Source organism: Ursus maritimus, unplaced genomic scaffold (genome assembly GCF_017311325.1).
Source record: "Ursus maritimus isolate PB19 unplaced genomic scaffold, ASM1731132v1 scaffold_20, whole genome shotgun sequence".
In the NCBI taxonomy this organism is placed as follows: domain Eukaryota; kingdom Metazoa; phylum Chordata; class Mammalia; order Carnivora; family Ursidae; genus Ursus; species Ursus maritimus.
Window position 1 is genome coordinate 35454060 of NW_024424453.1, and position 17813 is coordinate 35471872.

The 17813-nt window shown below is 37.5% G+C and overlaps 1 protein-coding gene across 1 annotated transcript in view; it reads left to right on the forward strand.

Annotated features, from left to right (window-relative positions):
- KCNH8 (potassium voltage-gated channel subfamily H member 8) overlaps nt 1-17813 on the forward strand; it is a 360674-nt gene that overhangs the window by 331407 nt on the left and 11454 nt on the right. The window contains exons 13-15 of the mRNA XM_008709154.2: nt 2496-2851; nt 5097-5203; nt 7709-7785. Of these exons, the coding sequence (XP_008707376.2) occupies nt 2496-2851; nt 5097-5203; nt 7709-7785 (540 nt within the window). The remainder of the gene's footprint in view (nt 1-2495; nt 2852-5096; nt 5204-7708; nt 7786-17813) is intronic.

Consider the following 17813-nt stretch of genomic DNA (forward strand, 5'->3'; position numbering starts at 1 on the left):
TTCCCAGATGTCTTCCTAAAAGTTCCTTTTAACCTGTCCACTTGCATAGTAGCACCCCAGAACTTAGCCTCGTGGCCAAACCAACTGGCAAAGGAAGCTGAGAAAGGAGATCTTAGGGCAAGGTGCATAGTTCTGTTAACTAGCAAAGAAGGGGAGATTATGTAAAAAGAGAAAACCAACACTCTCTGTAGCACCCACCTTGAGGCAAATGTTTCCATTTTCTTCAAGGTCATCATCATCACCACCAGGACAAGCATCTGTTAAGTACTTCCAATGCACATGGTTAAGTGTTTTAATGTCCATTATCTAATAACTATTTCCTCACACCGTTCCCCATTTACAGGTGAAACCAAGGATTTAAGCAATTATATTACTTGACCAAGTAGTAGGTAGTAAGTCTCAGGATTTCTAGGACTGTGTGACCAAAAGTCCATATCCAGCCACTAGATTTTATTTTGCTTCCCCTGTAGTCATAACAGGTTTGATTGAATCTAGTCACCTGTGAGTATAATGTTATGAGCTAAATTAGAGATTCTTTTGCCTATGGGATAAAAATCTCATTGCCCTCATGGAAGCATTTGTCAGGAGGAAATGAAGGGGTGGGTCAGAAGAGAAAGAAGAAATCTGTGGCCTAACTGTATGGCAGTGTATACAGGGGTGAGTCCAGCTACTCAAGGGAAGCAAGCGTTTCTGTGCAGACGGCCCGAGGAAAGGAACCGGTACTCCTGCATAGACATTGCGTGTGGGGCTGGGTGTTAAGAGTCTAATAAATTTGACTCCGCTCGGCAATAATGTTAGGAGGAATAATTAATTCTTCATGTAAGTACTGCTCACTGCCTTGATCACAAGAGTCAATATCTAAGCACCTTGTCCAAGGTGCCAAGTCTCCACGATAAAATGGAAGTACGAAATTTAAACAAACTTGTAGAAGTGCAAACACTATAGATTATTAATCAGAGAATTCTTTTAGGGCCAGCAGAGCCTCCTTGAACCAAAAGAATGATTAAATTGCCAATGCAAATGTAAACAGAAGTCCAATTAAAAGAATTCACTCATTGTTTTTCATTTCTTTGATAAGTGTGCCCTGTTGTGTCTTTAACGGTGAGCTAATTTTTCGATTCTACAGTGCTACCAAACAAATGTTCCCCTGCAATTCCACGTGGGTCCAACTTTTGTTACAAGCACAGAACTTTAAAATGCTGTGAAAAGCAAAAACTAATAAAAGCCAAACAATGACTTTCCCCATAAAGAACTAATGACTTCTCCATTCATTAAAATAATCATATCTAGTTGGAAAGATGATTCTAATAATGCCATTTCCTCAAGAAATTTTGAGCCATTAAGATTAAAATACAAGAAAACTTCATGAGTAAACTATTTCGCTTAGTTTGGCCTAAACTGATTGGGCTATTGCCTGTAAAGTCACCACGGGTTCAAGTTCATTTTTTGTTGTTGTATCTATCATTATAACTGTTAGAGGAAAATCAATATATACCAATAAATCAACTGTTTATTAAGATGAAGGAATAACCATGACAGCTCATGAGATTTAAATAGCACTCTTAGATCTTTCCAGTTTGTTGTCTTATTTCTCTTAGAAATTATTGATAAGCAGGTAGAAGCAATTGTATCCACAAAAGAGAATGAGGCACAAAAAAAATGAATTGACTTTTTGGAGCAGGGAAGCCATGTTTGGGGAAGAACAAGAAATATCCACTCTTACAGTGACTCCATTGAGGGCCACTCGCTGTCCTCTCTGCCCTGCCCCTGCATCATTACCTCCATTGCCTTTACTCATCCTCCCCCTTGCTTCTTCTTAGTCTAAGAGATTGAATGAGTTCAGTCAAGAGTCTAAGACGGGTTTAGCAAGACTTCTCCTTCCCTTCCCAAGGTCCTCAAGGGGAGCAGACCACGTGGTTTGCCCCATTTCCTGCCAACTGACGTCTGAGAATAAAAATAACAGGAAGCAGAGTAGCTGTGGATGCTGCTGGTCTAACTCCATCTATGTGATCCAAAATAGGAAAGACTTATATTCTCAAAGATAATGTATTTTTCTGGTTGAACTGCACATAAAGCTCCACTAAAGACCCTATGACTTTAAAATAACAAGGCCCAAGACCTTCCTGTAAAACTGAAATGTCCCAAGAGCATGTCACCATATGCTATTACAGATGACAGGCTGAGTAAAATCTGGATGCAACCCAGGTAAAATGCACATTTCACATGGCTCCCCACCAAGATAGTTTAAAAAGACCAAGCGAGGCGTTAACAGGCTGACACCAGGATAGCAAAGAGGATAAAGCTGGGGAATGTCAGGAAGGAGAAGACACTGAACCCCTGAATAAATAATAGCAAAATCTGCAAAGTCTTAAGCTTTCCTGAGAAGTAAGTTTCTAGAGCATTTGACTTTGCTTAGACGGGCCCAGCAGCAGGAATGATCTACCTCTCAGGCGGTCTTTGTGATCTGTACTAATCTGTGTTATCCACTGATTTAGTCAGAGCCCAAGGGAAATGGCAGCATCAACAAAAGACTCCCATCCATTGTGGAAGATGAAGAGGAGGAGGAGGAGGGAGAGGATGAGGAGACAGCCTCCCTCTCTCCCATCTACACAAGGGGAACCTCTGCACGCAGCAAGAAGGCTGGAAGCAATAAAAGCTATCTAGGCCTCAGCTTGAAGCAGCTGGCCTCGGGCACTGTGCCGTTTCACTCACCTAGCAGAGTCTCCAGTTCACATTCCCCCAAAAACAAACAGGACACTGACCCCCCTAACCATGCTAAAAGGAAAGAGAGAAACTTGAAATTGCAACTGTCAGCTTTGAATAGCACTGGACCCCCAGACCTCAGTCCAAGGTAAGAATCACATCATGTAATTCTTTCCTAGGTGAAAAGGGCTGCCTTTTGTTCAAACTAGTATCTAGCTAGTATATTTATTCAGCCTTCTGGGCCTCTCAACCACACAGGTTCCTAGCCTGGCTTCTTTGACTTTCCCGAATTTTAGGTGCAAATTTTGCCTCTACATAGAGGTGTGTGCAGTATGACAATAATTAGTGTTAGTCGTAGTCTCAAAAGGGTACATTAAATATTCAGAAGTCCTTCTCTACTCCTTTCATCCATTAAGCTCTACCTTTATTATTATAAGTGTGTATTTCTACGTTGTAATTTATAATTTATAAATTTAAATGAAAATAAAAGATAGAACAAGGCCCATCGATGTGATTCCCTCAATGCCTGATCTTACCAAATGTTTTATGGAACAATAAGTTGAAATCGTAAAGGAAACGAAGTGTCGATGTTCATTTTCAATACTATTTTCTTCATCATTGTGGATAACAGAAGCTTAGTTTTATTTCTGGCCTCTTCTGTAAGTAACATGAAATGGCTCCACTTTTAATTGTAAAAATTCTCTTTACGACCAACTAAAAATGATTGAGAGGGTGAAAAATCCTGATGCAGATGATGTGAAAGGGGTGGTCTATGGTGAATACAAGCAATAGTAAAAAATCACATCATAGTCGAATGATAAGTAGAAGCAAGAAAAAAAAAATCGAATGCCTCCTATGTGCCATGTCTTCTGCTGGGTAATTCCACGTTCACTATTGGACTTAGTCTCTTCAGGAGGTCAGGAGTCCTGTAAAGCAGTTCATGTTATCTGTACTATGGAGATATAAGAAGTGAGCTATTTTGTCCAAAATCGCAGAGATGAAGGTTGGAAATCTGGATTCAACTTCTGTTTTTCTACTTGTAAAGCAAGTGATTTTTGTCAGTAACTAGTCATTTGAAGGACACAATTTATCCATTTAGAGAGAATATTTTTAAAAATAAGCAAAACAGACTTAGTGAAAAGTAGGTGGACATTAAAGGTTCAGGAATTCAGTTGAGGATGGTAATTCGAAAACATTGCCTTATTCTTCTCCTTCCTAAATTTTTAATAAGAAGAAAGACAATCAATTTTAAATAGGGAAAATATATCAGAGCTGGAAAAGAAAGGTTTATGTACAATTGATCCTACATTTATAAAAAGATTTGAGAACATACATCAAAATGCTAACCGTAGTGGTGGGTTACAGGTGATGTTTATTTTCTAATTTTTTTACTTTCATGTTTAAATTTTCTATAATAGACTTATGTTTTTTAAATAATGAGTGGGTTAGACGTTATTTAGCAAGGAAAGAAGACTAGCCGAAGTCCTAATAGTCATTTATATGTAATTCTTTACCTTTTACTTCAGGGTTTTGTCCAGGTTCAGAGTAAAGGTGTCATCAAAGTTATTTAATGTGTTGCTATAATCATTAGATTAAAACATTTTAATTTTGGATAGAGTAGTGATTTAATATGAATTCAGATAAGAGGACTTCTGTAGCTTAAGGCTTTGAATCCGAGAATAAATAAGATTCTAAATTCTATAGTATTTCTATCCAATAGAAATATAATGTGAGCTAAAATTGTGAGCCACAAATGTAATTTTAAATTTTCTAGTAATCACATTTTTAAAAAGCAAAAAAGCCCCCCAAAAAACAAAATAAAGTGAAATTTAATTTTAATAATACATTTTATTTGACTTAGTATGCCCCAAATAATATAATTTCAAATGTAAATAATATTTAAAATTTACTAATAAAACCATTTGCATTTTTTTACTCAAATCATCGAAATCCAATGTGCATTTTATTCTTACAGCGTATCTCAATTTGCAGGAGCCACATATCAGGTGCTCAGTAGCCATATAAGATTATCATATTGGAGAGCACAGCTTTAGAGTATGTAGAGTTTAGAAATTAACACTATTTTTAAGTCTTCTAGAAATACTGGAACTTGGGGTGCCTGGGTGGCTCAGTTGGTTAAGTGTCCAATTCATGATTTCAGCTCAGGGCATGATCTTAGGTTCATGAGATCAAGCCCTGTGTCAGGCTCTGCACTCAGTGGGGCGTTGGCTTGGGATTCCCTCTCCCTCTTCCTCCACACGCCCCCCTCCCATGTGTGCTCTCTCTCTGTCTGTCTAAAATAAATAAATAAAATATTTTTTTTTAAAAAGGAAGAAGTACTGAAACCCATAAATATAAATGTACAACTAACCAATGTCCTTTATTTTAAACAGGATTGTTGATGGAATTGAAGATGGAAACAGCAGTGAGGAAAGCCAGACTTTTGACTTTGGCTGTGAACGCATCAGGCCGGAGCCCAGAGTTTCTCCTCCTCTAGGAGGTAAGCTCTATATTTAGCCTTCTGTCAAAGGGCAATATTTCTTTTTAACTTGTAATGTTTGGCATAGGCACTTTTTTGCCTTCCCATTCTCTGAATATTTTCTACGTGATAGAACTTTACCAATGTCATGGAACAATTCGATTTGAGTCTGTGCCATCTCCAAGTTATTAAGGTACAATTTGTAATTGTTCCTCCATCCAGGCTGTTCTGCCATTTACCAGCCCAGGTAAATGGTGTGTCAGGAGACTCAAATATCTGCTCTTCATTAGAGGGTGACCATGTTTTCTTATTACAAATGTAGACTAATCTGCAAAAACAACATTAACCAGAGGAAAAGCTGTGTGGGTTCTACACTGTAGGAACACTGGTTATTTTTAACCAACTAATCGATGAGAGATTATGTATTTGCATTTTGTCAGAGGATAAACAACTTCAGAAGGATGTAAGAAGTTTGGAAATGATGGAGAACTATGTGAAGCACTACCCTCTAGTGATGGTGAATTAATGTAAGGGTACCCCCAAACCTAGCCCAGCCTCCTCCCTCTCCCTTTCCTTCCTGAGTTCATTGCCCATAAAAAAGAATCTATCAACATAATAGGCTAGAAATGACAAGTAAATTCTAAAGAAGACACACCTGTAGTTAATAAAGAGAGAATAATGAGCAAGCATAGGCTATCCACGACAATTTACCAGCCAACTACCAGATGAAAGGCTAGCAGTCCCCTGCCAACTCTGTCCTCCCTTTCCCACTCAGCTCTGAGATCCTTGTGTCAGGATCTACTACCAATTAGTGAATACCTCCATGAACAAAGCCAAGCCCAATAAAAAGTTTTGTATGTACAGTCCTGGGTGTGTTTCTCCTTTTGGTAGAATACCAGTGTTCCATTTCAATCAACAGTCCTACTTCCTGGCACTCGTCATCTTCTGGGGAAATGGAAGTGTCCTTGTAAGTCTCTAGGGGGAGTGGGGGAGTGTGCACAGGGAAGGAAGAGGTGAAGATTTCAGTCAACAATCCTGATTCAATTGACTTACCTGTGCTGATGTTACTCTGGGGAAAGAGGCACAGAAATCATAGTTCTAGTCACACTGATGTATCTGCTATGAAAGTTGATGGTAGCTTCCAATTGGAAGATTTCCTTACTGAGTAACCTAGACCTGGAGATGATGCACAGAGCCTCACCACGTCCATCCACCTATTTCTGGTCCCACCACTTCCTTAGCCTCCTCTTCTTTTCCCAACATCCACCCCTACACTCATGCACTCAAGCAACAAATTTTCTTGGCTCTCTCCTAAACCCTCAGTTCTAGGACTTTGTATCCTTACTGCCACCATATTTTCCTTGCCACATCCATCTCTTGCCTGCATTGCCAACCAAAGTCTCTTCTCTGGCCTCACACTGCTCTCCATACAGAGTAAACTTTTAAAAATACAAGTTTATTCTTGTAACTCTGATCCTATGCTTAAAACCCTGAGATGGCTTCCTGGTGCCCTTAGTGGGAAATCCAAATCTATTGCCTAATTGCTTTTTAAATCTGTCTTTTCCCAGCTAGACTCTAAGCTCCATGAGGCTCAATTATATTATTTTTTTTCACTTAGCCTACTGTATATGTTCTCCAGTCATTCACTGAACTAATAGATTAACTTTGCAAAATTCTTTGCAAAGTGAGCTTCTACTACTTTGTCACTTTGGATTGATTTCAGTGACTTTTTTCTTCCACAACAAGTTTTCTACCCATAATTTACCAGAAGTAGGGTATTAGGATGGTCATATCATTTTATATAAATATATTTAAGTAATAAATATAAACAACCTATATCATATATATATATATATATATTCCTTTCCACTCCAGCTAGCAGCAATTCATATATGTATCATTCATTCCTTTCCACTCCAGCTAGTAGTGATTCATCTATACTTTTGTTGCGGACAGAAATAAATGTATTTGGAAGAGTAAAGTAAAGAAAAAGTGGAGATAAGAGAACCAGGAAATGGGAGATACTATCTTTTAGAGCAACACAGGAGGAGATAGGAAACCTGCAGTGGAGTTTAGCACCTGAAATAGAAGTGGGGGGGAAATGTTCTCATGGGCACAGGAATTAATATTTGGGGGAAAAAAAGGAGGAAAAGAACACCCCTTTTCTACGGTTTAGGTATTGACTGTGATGTATTTTTAGAGAATGGTCAAAAAAGAGAAACTGTGCCATCTTGGAACATGGTGGTGATTGTGTTCAGGGGAAAGGAAGATTTGCCATGGACACATCCAATCAGTGTGGTCACAGTCCCCACCATGATATGTGCCTAGTTTCAAGGAGTATTTCAGGCACGATCCAGAGGATTACTAGAAGCATTCCAATCCCAGGGAGACAGAACCTACAATGTGCAGGCATCAGGAAAAGGTAAAGGTGGTAGCTTAGGCTTCCTTCTCCATTCCAACTGTCCCAATCCTCAAATATGAGGTTTATTGCTTAAGGACCCATTCTGTGTGTGTTCCACTTTTCAGACCCAGAGATTGGAGCTGCTGTTCTCTTCATTAAAGCAGAGGAGACCAAACAGCAAATAAATAAACTCAACAGTGAGGTATGGATCTTTCTCTTTCTTTGGTCACTCTGGAATGGTAAGAACTATAAATCCTAGTTACCGGCAAAAGCGGTATAATAGAGTAATTATAGGCATGTGCTCTGGTGTCAGACCACTGTGGATGAATTCCACTGAGCCATTTGAGTTATGTGACCTTTCACGAGTTACTTACCCTCTCTCATGCTCTATTTCCCCATGTTTAAGAAGAGGACAATAATTATGCCTGCCTTATGGCCCATTGTAAAATTGAGTTAGTACAGGCAAATCATTTAGCATAAAGTAAGCACTAAATAAATGATAATTATACTAATTAGCATCATAAATGTATTGATACTTGATGTAACTGGTGCTTTTTCACTTTTTTCATGTAATTTTTAATGAGTTAAAGCAAGATGATTAATCCAAAGATGAATGCTATTTCTCAGAGTAATCAAATGGCCTTTGATTACTCTTCCTTTCCCTGACATATTTTTGCTGTGTAACTTTGAGCACTTTACCTCTCTGGATCGTACCATCTATCCATGTAAAATCAGGTAATTTTTTAAACAACTTTATTAAAATGTATTTTACATATCATAAAATTCACCCATTTCAAGTGTACAGTTCAATGATTTTTAGTAACTTTATTGAGTGGTTCAACTGTCACCGTATCAGTTTTAGAATACTTTTACCAACTCCCACCCCCCCACCTCCACCCTCCCCCACAAGACTTCTCATTGCCATTTATGATTAATTTCTGTTCCCACATCCAGCCCTAGGTACTCACTTACCTACTTTTTCCTCTTTTGGCCATTTCATATAAATAGAGAAGGTAATTTCTGAATTACTGTCCTAATTTGGGTGCCCTCCCCAAAAATTTTAATTAAAAAAAATAAGAAAACAGATTCAAGAAAAGAATTTGGGTGCAAATAGTTTATTTGGGAGGTGGTCCAGAAAGCAAAATGAAGGAGTAGAGAAGTAAGACAGATGAGAAAGTAAAGCACATAAATAAAGGTGTGCTAATGAGATAATTAACTCTGTAAGCAATTGGGGCTCAATCCTGCTGGGGACCACTGAGAGTGTATAGGACAATTCAAAACTGTTCCACCATAAGGCAAGGAAAGGGGGAATTAAGGGTGGTTCCTAAGAGACTGATTCTCTAGCTCTTCATGCAGGCCTAGCTGCAGAGGAGACTCAAAAGTTTCTTCAGACAGGAATATGCAGGAAGACCTGGACCTGTCTTTGGTGACCTTCAGGTTTGGCCTAAGGCAAGGACATGTGGACAGGCACAGACAGTCCCTTTCTAGGACTAAAGTTTTATATTATTTGATGAGATCTTAGCAAAAAATGTAGCCAGTTACTTACACTGATGAGATTTGTGAAAAATGAAATCATATAATCATAATCAGTTTTTCTTAAACCTGTGTGTCTTCAGCTTAGTGAAGATTTACGATTTACTACCATCCCTCCTTCTGCGCCCACTCTCTCTGGAAGTGTAATTTTTGCTAACAAGACGTAAGAGCTCCAACGGGTAGACTAACAAGATAGATAAAAATGGAAAATTAACCAGATTGAAACTCCTTAAATCACAAGGATTTGCACATACACTGGATTATCTAAATAACCTCTTGTGAAAAATTCACCGAAACAATACAAAACAAAACAACTAAATACCTTGTTGGAGAAAGTTCTATTGAATAATTTCTTTTCAAATATTGTTCTCGGCTAAAAGTACCATTAATACTGTTTGAATTCTTTTCCCTCACATCTGAGATAATTTAATGGTTTTAAAAACTGACCAATATCTTAGCTCAAAATATTGGATTTAGTAATTATTCTGGGGAAAAAAATGTGCTTATATCTTCACCTTTTGGAATGTACATATTTTCCCAAGTCACAGTTGTAAATCCACACACTATATGATTTTCCTTTGACAACGTGAGCCAGTGGTAGATATGTTAAAACAGATAACCACTTGAAAAACAAAATATTTCCCCAGTGTGATTCGGTATTCATGATTGCTTTTCTAGTGAGATGACATAAATCTTTTTATCTTGCCGTATATTGAAATAAAAAGGGCAAGTTAAAATATCAGTGGTCCAATTATCCTTCCCTAAAGAATTAGTTTATCCTTATAGGAAATACCTGATTTCTTCATGGTTGAAGCTTAAGTAAGAAAATCTTATCCTTTACATATAATTTATACAGTCTTGACCCTTTGGCTCATTAAAACCCACTGACAAGCAGAATGAAAATACAAATTGGTTTCAAACTGTAAAATTATCTTTCTTCCAACCTCCTACCTGTTTTTTCCTCATATCTCCTATAAACCAATGTTGTTTATGTAGCAGAAAAAAAAATCTACCTTTTAAAATCCAAGCCTAATTTTTCAATTTCACCTGTGTCCTACCACTCAAACATGTGATCATTTGATTGCTTTATTCTTCATTTATTCTATTCCTTGCTAGTAGTAAACAAGAGAAGAATTGACAATGAACATGGGATGTACTGCATAACAATAACTCTTTAATAAAAAGGTCAATCCCCAGTATATGTGGGGCATGTCAAGTGTTGTGTCAAGTTTGAGAACATGGCAACAACCCCATTCTAATATTTGCTTAAACATTTAAGATATAAAGAAATTGTTCATTGAAGTGTGGATTTCATAATTAGCTGGCTAAGGACAGAACAAAAATCAGAAAAGGAATAATGTTGGTAATAACCTACATTCACAGAACAGGGAAGAGAGTTTAAAACATGTAGGGCAGCTGCTAATATTAGAACGCTTTTGAAAACATTGTCATTGCTTTATAGTAACAAAGAAATAGTGCAATTCTAAGGAAATTGTTTAAAAATAACAACAAAATGTCACTGTGGGGGCCATGGGCTGTGTAAGTCAAATGCTCCATTTCTGAAAAGGTTTGTAGGTAAGGGTTAGAATATTTCCTCATATCTGAAATCTGGCTGACCCAGAAAGATTCTGTGGCAAAGCCGACAGGGGAAGCTGCGTGCTCTGCCACAGCAGGCGTAGGACATAAAACACACTAGTAGAGAAAGAGAATAAGCTTTGGAGAAAGAAAAATATTCGGATGTCTATTCATAAAATTAACTGTCTGACTTCAGCAAAGTGTTCACCTTCCCTAAGTTCAGATTTTTCCTCTGTTAAGTGGTAATGATAAAATCTGCAATACAGGATTGTTGCGAGGACTTGATACCATATATAAAGCACCCAGCATGATGTCTTCTGTTAATAAGGGGTCAAATGCTCATTCTCTCCTTATACAAGGTTATACTTCCGTTCAACAGAAGGCGACTTTCAAGTTAGCACCCCCTGCTCCCTCCTGCCCAGTGCAGAGTAGTAGGAGAGAATTAGTCTCGGTGCTTATGGGGGAGAAAATGAAAATGAATGGACTTAAGGGAACCATTTGATCATGAAAATGACTACTTTCTACCTGACACTTTATTTGCTATGAAAATACTCAATATAAAATTAGAATAGAGGGGTGCCTGGGTGGCTCAACCGTTAAGTGTCTACCTTTGGCTCAGTTAATGATCCCAGGGTCCTGGGATCAAGCCCCGCATTGGGCTCCCTGCTCAGTGGGAAGCCTGCTTCTCCCTCTCCCACTTCCCTTGCTTGTGTTCCCTTTCTCACTGTCTCTCTGGCAAATAAACAAATAAAATCTTTAAAAATACCTTTAAAAAATAAAAAAAAATGAAGTGTATAATTTGAAGGCTTTTAGTATGTTCAGAGTTGTGCATTCATCACCATAATCAATTTTAAACCATTTTATTACCCCACAGAGAAACTCCATACCATATAGCCATCACCCGTAATGCCTGAAGTTCCCGTACCCTCGACCCTATTAACCTACGTTCTCTGCCCATAGATTTGCCTATTTTGAACATTTCATATAAACGGAGTCATACGGTATGGTCCTCTCTGACTGGCTTTTGTCATTTAGGATAATGTTTTCAAGGTTCAGCCATGTTGTGGTGTGGGCGTACTTCATTTGTTTTTATACCCCAGTAATATTCCATTGTGTGGCTATACCACTTTTTGCTTATTCACTCATCAGCTGATGGACATTTGTGTTGTTACCACTTTTTAGCTAATATGAGTAATGTTGCATGAACATTTATTAAGACATTCGCACAAGTCTTTGTGTGGACATGTTTTAATTTCTCTTGGGTAAAGTGGAATTGCTGGATCAACTCTATGTTTAAACATTTGACAAACTGCCAGACCGTTTCCCAAATGGCAGCAGCACTTTACATTCAGCAGTATATGAAGGTTCCAAGCTCTCTACTTCCTTGCCAACGATTTTTTATTTGTTATACGACTTTTTTATTATAACCATACTAGAGCGTATGAAGTGGTATTTCACTGTGGTTTTCACTTCCATTTCCTTGATAGCTAATAATATTGAGCATCTTCCCATGTGTTCATTCTTTGGAAAATCGTCTATTCAGATCTTTACCCACTTTAAAATTGAGTTGTAAGAATTCTGTATATATTCTAGATGCAAGTTATGATGTGCAGTTTTCTTCTCCCATTATTGAAGTTGCCTTTTTGTTTTCTGAACATTTTCTTTGAAGCACTGAAGTATTAATTTTGGTGTTATCCAGTTTATCTATTTTTTCTTTTTTTGTGTGTGATTTTGAGGTCATATCTATGAATTTGTATCATGAGATCAGTGAAGTCTCCTTCAGTCAAAGAAATAGAATAGCAGTAACAGAAGTTGTTCCTTACCTAAGAGTTGCTTTACTATTTTTCTACATGGCTATGAAAATTTAGAGTTCTATTGATAATTCACACAGTGAAACCTACATGGGTAATACCTTATGGTAAAGGGTATTCCTCAGTCCTCTGAATTACTGTTATTATGACATCTTCTCATTGACAATTGGTTCAACCAAAATGCACTGACAGAATTGCCAGGCCATTCCAAGATCTGACTGTGAGATCTCTTTTCTTCTTCATCATGATCACATATGCATTCCTGACCATCAATTCACAAAAGCAAAATCTTAAAAAAGGCTGCACGTTCACTTTCTGACATAGAAAAACAAAATCCATTTAACTGCTGGCAAACCATTCTGCATTTTTCATTTTAAAACATAAGTATTATTGATTATAATGCTACATTTTGTGGACATAACTTTCTACACCAGAATAAACCCAATTATTTAATGATTTGCAGGATGCTTTTTGCTTATTTTCAGTTCTCAAGCCTGTATGGATAGGTAGATTTGTAGCTCTCATGAGATACTAACTGATAATACATACATACATACCCTAAAGAATAGTGCGGATCTCCCAAAAGAAAAAAAAAAATGCCACTCAAAAGTTTATCCTGTGAAGTGTGAATTTAACATGGATACAGCTTTTGGATATTAGCTGTTTTTGTCTTCCTGGCCTGTGATTACTTATATATAGGCTTCTTCTTATTTTGAATAGAGGGACTAATTGGACATGTCGGTAAGGATCCAAGGGAGACCAATGCCACATTCCAAATGAGCAATTTGAGCAGGGTTGAATAAAAGGAGTATTTACAAAGAAGTTAGTTCACAAAGGATAGAACTGTCCCTCCCCACTGTGGGGAATAATAACAGCAGAAGTTCACTACAACCACTAGGTCTGAAGGGGTCAGAGTAGAGAATGGTTATAGAATCTTGAGTCAGAGGAAGTTGGGTGGAGAAGGCCACCTGAAAGGAGCTGTGATCTTTTGTTGGGATCCTCTGTGACCTTCTGCCCACCTCAACCCTGCAGGGAAGCAGCCAGAGGAACATATACCCCGACCTCCCTCTCCTACCTCCCTCCGATCTGCTGATGTTCTACAATGGCCAAACCCAACCAGAAGTCAAAGAGCCAATGTGCCTGTTGATGGAGTTCATACAAGTCAGCCTCCAAGGAGCGGAATTGGTTGGAAACTGGATCTATTCTAGGAATAAAAATGGGAAATATTCAGTAAAATGAGTTACTGCATATTCAAGCAAGTACAGAAAAATTCAAAGGAAATTTAAACAATCGGTTATTAATTACTTATTACTAGTAATTATCCAGTTAGTGGTAGCTAGTTATTAACTGGCTACTAACTGATAGCTTCAGAATAACTGGGTATTTTTTAAAAAGATGGACATGGATGTTTCCCCACCCCTCCATACTTCCTAAATAATTTGTAAGTTGAAATTTTATTTTAAAGATTTATTTATTTGAGAGAGAGAGCAAGGAAGAGAACGCAAGCGGGGGGGGGGCGGGGGGGAGGTGGGCAGACAGAGTCTTAAGCAGACTCCATGCTGGGCCCAGAGCCAGACATGGGGCTTGACCATGACACCCAGGACCCCAAGACCACAACCTGAGCCATAACCAAGAGTCTGGTGACCAACTGACTGCACCATCCAGGAGCCCCATAAGTTGATACATTTTTAAAAGAACACACCCTCTGTCATTTTCCATTCATCAATAGGAAAATTAAGTTCAATAATTGATCCAATCCAGCAGCTACAGATAGCATTAGAATTTTTTTATAGAATCTTATGGTTGGAAAGGATTATGGGGAACTTTTTCTTTCTTATCCTCCCCTAATGCATAAATTTCCCCCTTTTAAAAATGAGAACACCATACATCTTTCAAAAGGGCTCTGATTCTGCCTCCAAACGCCTATTAATTCTCTTGATTCTTCCATGATGAATGCCAATTCTTAAGTCCCTTCTCTGAGCTTTAACACCTACTTTCTAACCTTGCCATTCAGTATTTGCTTTCATAAACTTTTATGTTACTTTCATGTGTACATTTCTTCCTTCCCCAAGGCTCTTGAAAAAACTTTGATTATATCTAAAAAAAAATCTGTGAATTGCCTCAAAATTATTACTATTGTTATTGTTATTATTAACATTGTTGTTAAAGTACTCAGACTTTACTGAAGTACAACTTTACAGAATGAATGTACTCAGACTTTACAGAATGTCCTGTATCTCAAGTAAGTCCATTGTTCAGTACTAGAATATAAGCATATATGAACTTGGGAAGGTTTGGGGATTTTTTCTTTCTTTTTGTTAGAGAACCATCAGGCACCTAGATAAATGGGAACTGACGCTTCCCATTTACTTGTGTCCAATTAGAAATAAACACAATATCATAAATCAATACTAAATTAGTCAGAGTTCTTATATGACCATATGATTGGATAGAATTTGAAATAATCAATTTTTATAAATAATGGATTAAAGAATTGTCCTGGAACAAATATTTAAGCAACCTTAGCTTTGATATTATTGTATTTTCATAATGTGATAGAATCATAAAATCTGAAATTTGAGAGCTATCTCAGAGGCCACCTATTTTGGCTTACCTCCCAGTATGGGATTTTTATTTCTGAGGGGATTAGTAAGTTATTTTGCCTGAACATTTTCTGTAGTAAGGAGCTCACTATGCCCCCAGAAAAAGCTATACAAGCAGTTCCCAAACCTAGTTGTGCTTTCATATTCTCTAGATTTTTTTACATGATTATAGATCTTTTTATAAATTAATATATAAAATATATTTAATACTAATAAATATTTTTAACATAACTATTCCTTTGGCCAAGCATAGACTAACTGAATCTCAGAACTCTACAGTTGGGACTGGGTATCTTTACTTTTAAAACTTCTCCGGGGGTGCCTGGGTGGCTCACTCAGTCAAGCATCTGCCTTCAGCTCAGGTCATGATCTCAGGGTCCTGGGATCGAGCCCTATATCGGGCTCCCTGCCCAACAGGGAGTCTGCTTCTCCCTCTCTCTGTTTATGTTCTCTCTCTCTATGTCTCTCAAATAAATAAATAAAATCTTAAAAAAAAAATAAAAACAAAAATTCTCCAAATGCAAAGCGCCTTGGTGGCTTAGTTGGCTAAGCTTCTGACTCTTGATTTCAGCTGAGGTCATGATCTTTGGGTCCTTGGAGCCCCGTGTTGGGCTTGTGCTCAGGAGGGAGTCTGCTTGAGAATTCTCTCTCTCCCTCACCCTCCTCCCCACCCCCCACTCTCTTTCTCCCCTCCTTTCTCTTTCTAAAATAAATAAATCTTTAAAAAAAATTCCCAAATGCTTCTGATGACAGCCAACGTCATTCCTCAATTAGTTTAGCTATTAGAAACCTATTCTCTATGTTTAGCTCATGTAACTCTCTGTAAAACCTTTTATTAATATTTCCTACTCTGTCTCCTTTGAGTTGCATAGAAAAGCTACATAATTTTTTTTAATGAAAATACTTTAAATTTTGAAGGTAGCTAGTATCTCTCTCCCTCCCCACTCTGTGGTATATTTTCCTCTTCTCTAAATGCTCTCTCTTCCTTGAAACTTTACTCATATGACATGAAATACAGACCCTTAATTGTCATGATTAACTTCCTTTGCCACTTCCCCCTTCTCTTGTCCCAATTTCTTTTTTTATAATAATTTTTTATTATGTTATATTAGTCACCATACAGTACATCATTAGTTTTTGATGTAGTGTTCCATGATTCATTATTTGCGTATAACACCCAGTGCTCCATGCAATACGTGCCCTCCTTAATACCCATCACCAGCCTATCCCAATCCCCCACCCCTCCCCTCTGAAGCCCTCAGTTTGTTTCCCAGAGTCCACAGTCTCTTGTGGTTCATTCCCTCTTCTGTTTATCCCCTCTTCATTCTCCTACTAATCTCCCTGCTATTTCTTATGTTCCATAAATGAGTGAAACCATATGATAACTGTCTTTCTCTGCTTGACTTATTTCACTTATCATAATCTCCTCCAGTCCTGCCCATGTTGCTGCAAATGTTGGGTAATCATTCTTTCTGATGACTAATATTCCATTGTATATATGGACCACATCTTCTTTATCCAGTCATCTGTTGAAGGGCATCTCGGCTCCTTCCACAATTTAGCTATTGTTCTTGTCCCAATTTCTTAAAGATAACCACAAATGATCCCAGTGTCCTACAGATGACATTTCCAGAACAGACATTATTGTCTATCATGTTTTAGTTTATGACAGCACCTGAGGATATTGTATTTGTTCTCTCTGTTCAGAAAGCTCTTCCCCAAAATCTGCATAGACAGCTCTCTTTCCTCTTTAAAGCCTATGTTCAAATGTCAACTTCTCAATGAGGTCTTCCTTGACCAGTCTTTTTAAAATAGAAGTCCCCTCTCCCCACATTTACTTCCAAATTTGTTTTCCCTCATAGCCTATCAAACCTCTGTTATGGTACATAGTTTATTTATCTACTTTTTCATTGTCTTTATGCTCCCATTAGAATGAGGACAAGAATCTTTATCTGCCTTTTTTTCTTTGCTATGATTGGCATCAGGTGGACACACATTTATGGTAATGAATGTATAAAAAATGCTGAATTATGCATTATATCTGTTTTAACCATCAGGCATTAGAACATTGAATAGAAGAGAAAAATGAAATTCCAGTTTTGAGTTTGAAGAGACACTAGAAATCCCATCATGTGAGATGCTTCCATCACAGATGAGTAAATTGAGGCCCAGAGATAATTACATATGCAGTAAGAGGTATAGAAACGCCTAAAAACAAGACCTGAATCCCAGTTCGGTGGGTTTTCTTTTTATTGGATTAGATTTCAAAGAAGGCCATCCTTGGTGTGCCCTGGAAATATTTCCTTCTGAAATATTAGATACCCACATTAAGACTTGAGTCTTTGCTTCCTTAAGTTACCCATATATACTTAAATGTAATATTTGATTTAATCATGGACAGATAATTTTAAGATATGATAATTTTAGAAAGGGCTTTTCAAAAAGCCTAAGAAAATATACTCTATGTTTATTCAAGGGGAGATACACCTTTCCCAAATATGTTTTCTCATACGTGTTTCCCACTGATGACTATTCCACATGCTAGCATTTTCAAATCCAGAAAAAGAAAGGAAGAAAAGAAAAGGAGTACATTTTAAAGTAAATAAAATGATAGATGGGGAGGAGTCTACTGGTAATATACTGATTTTTTAAAATGTATTTTTAAATCAAATCTGATAACTGGTAACAAAACACTGTTACTACAGCCT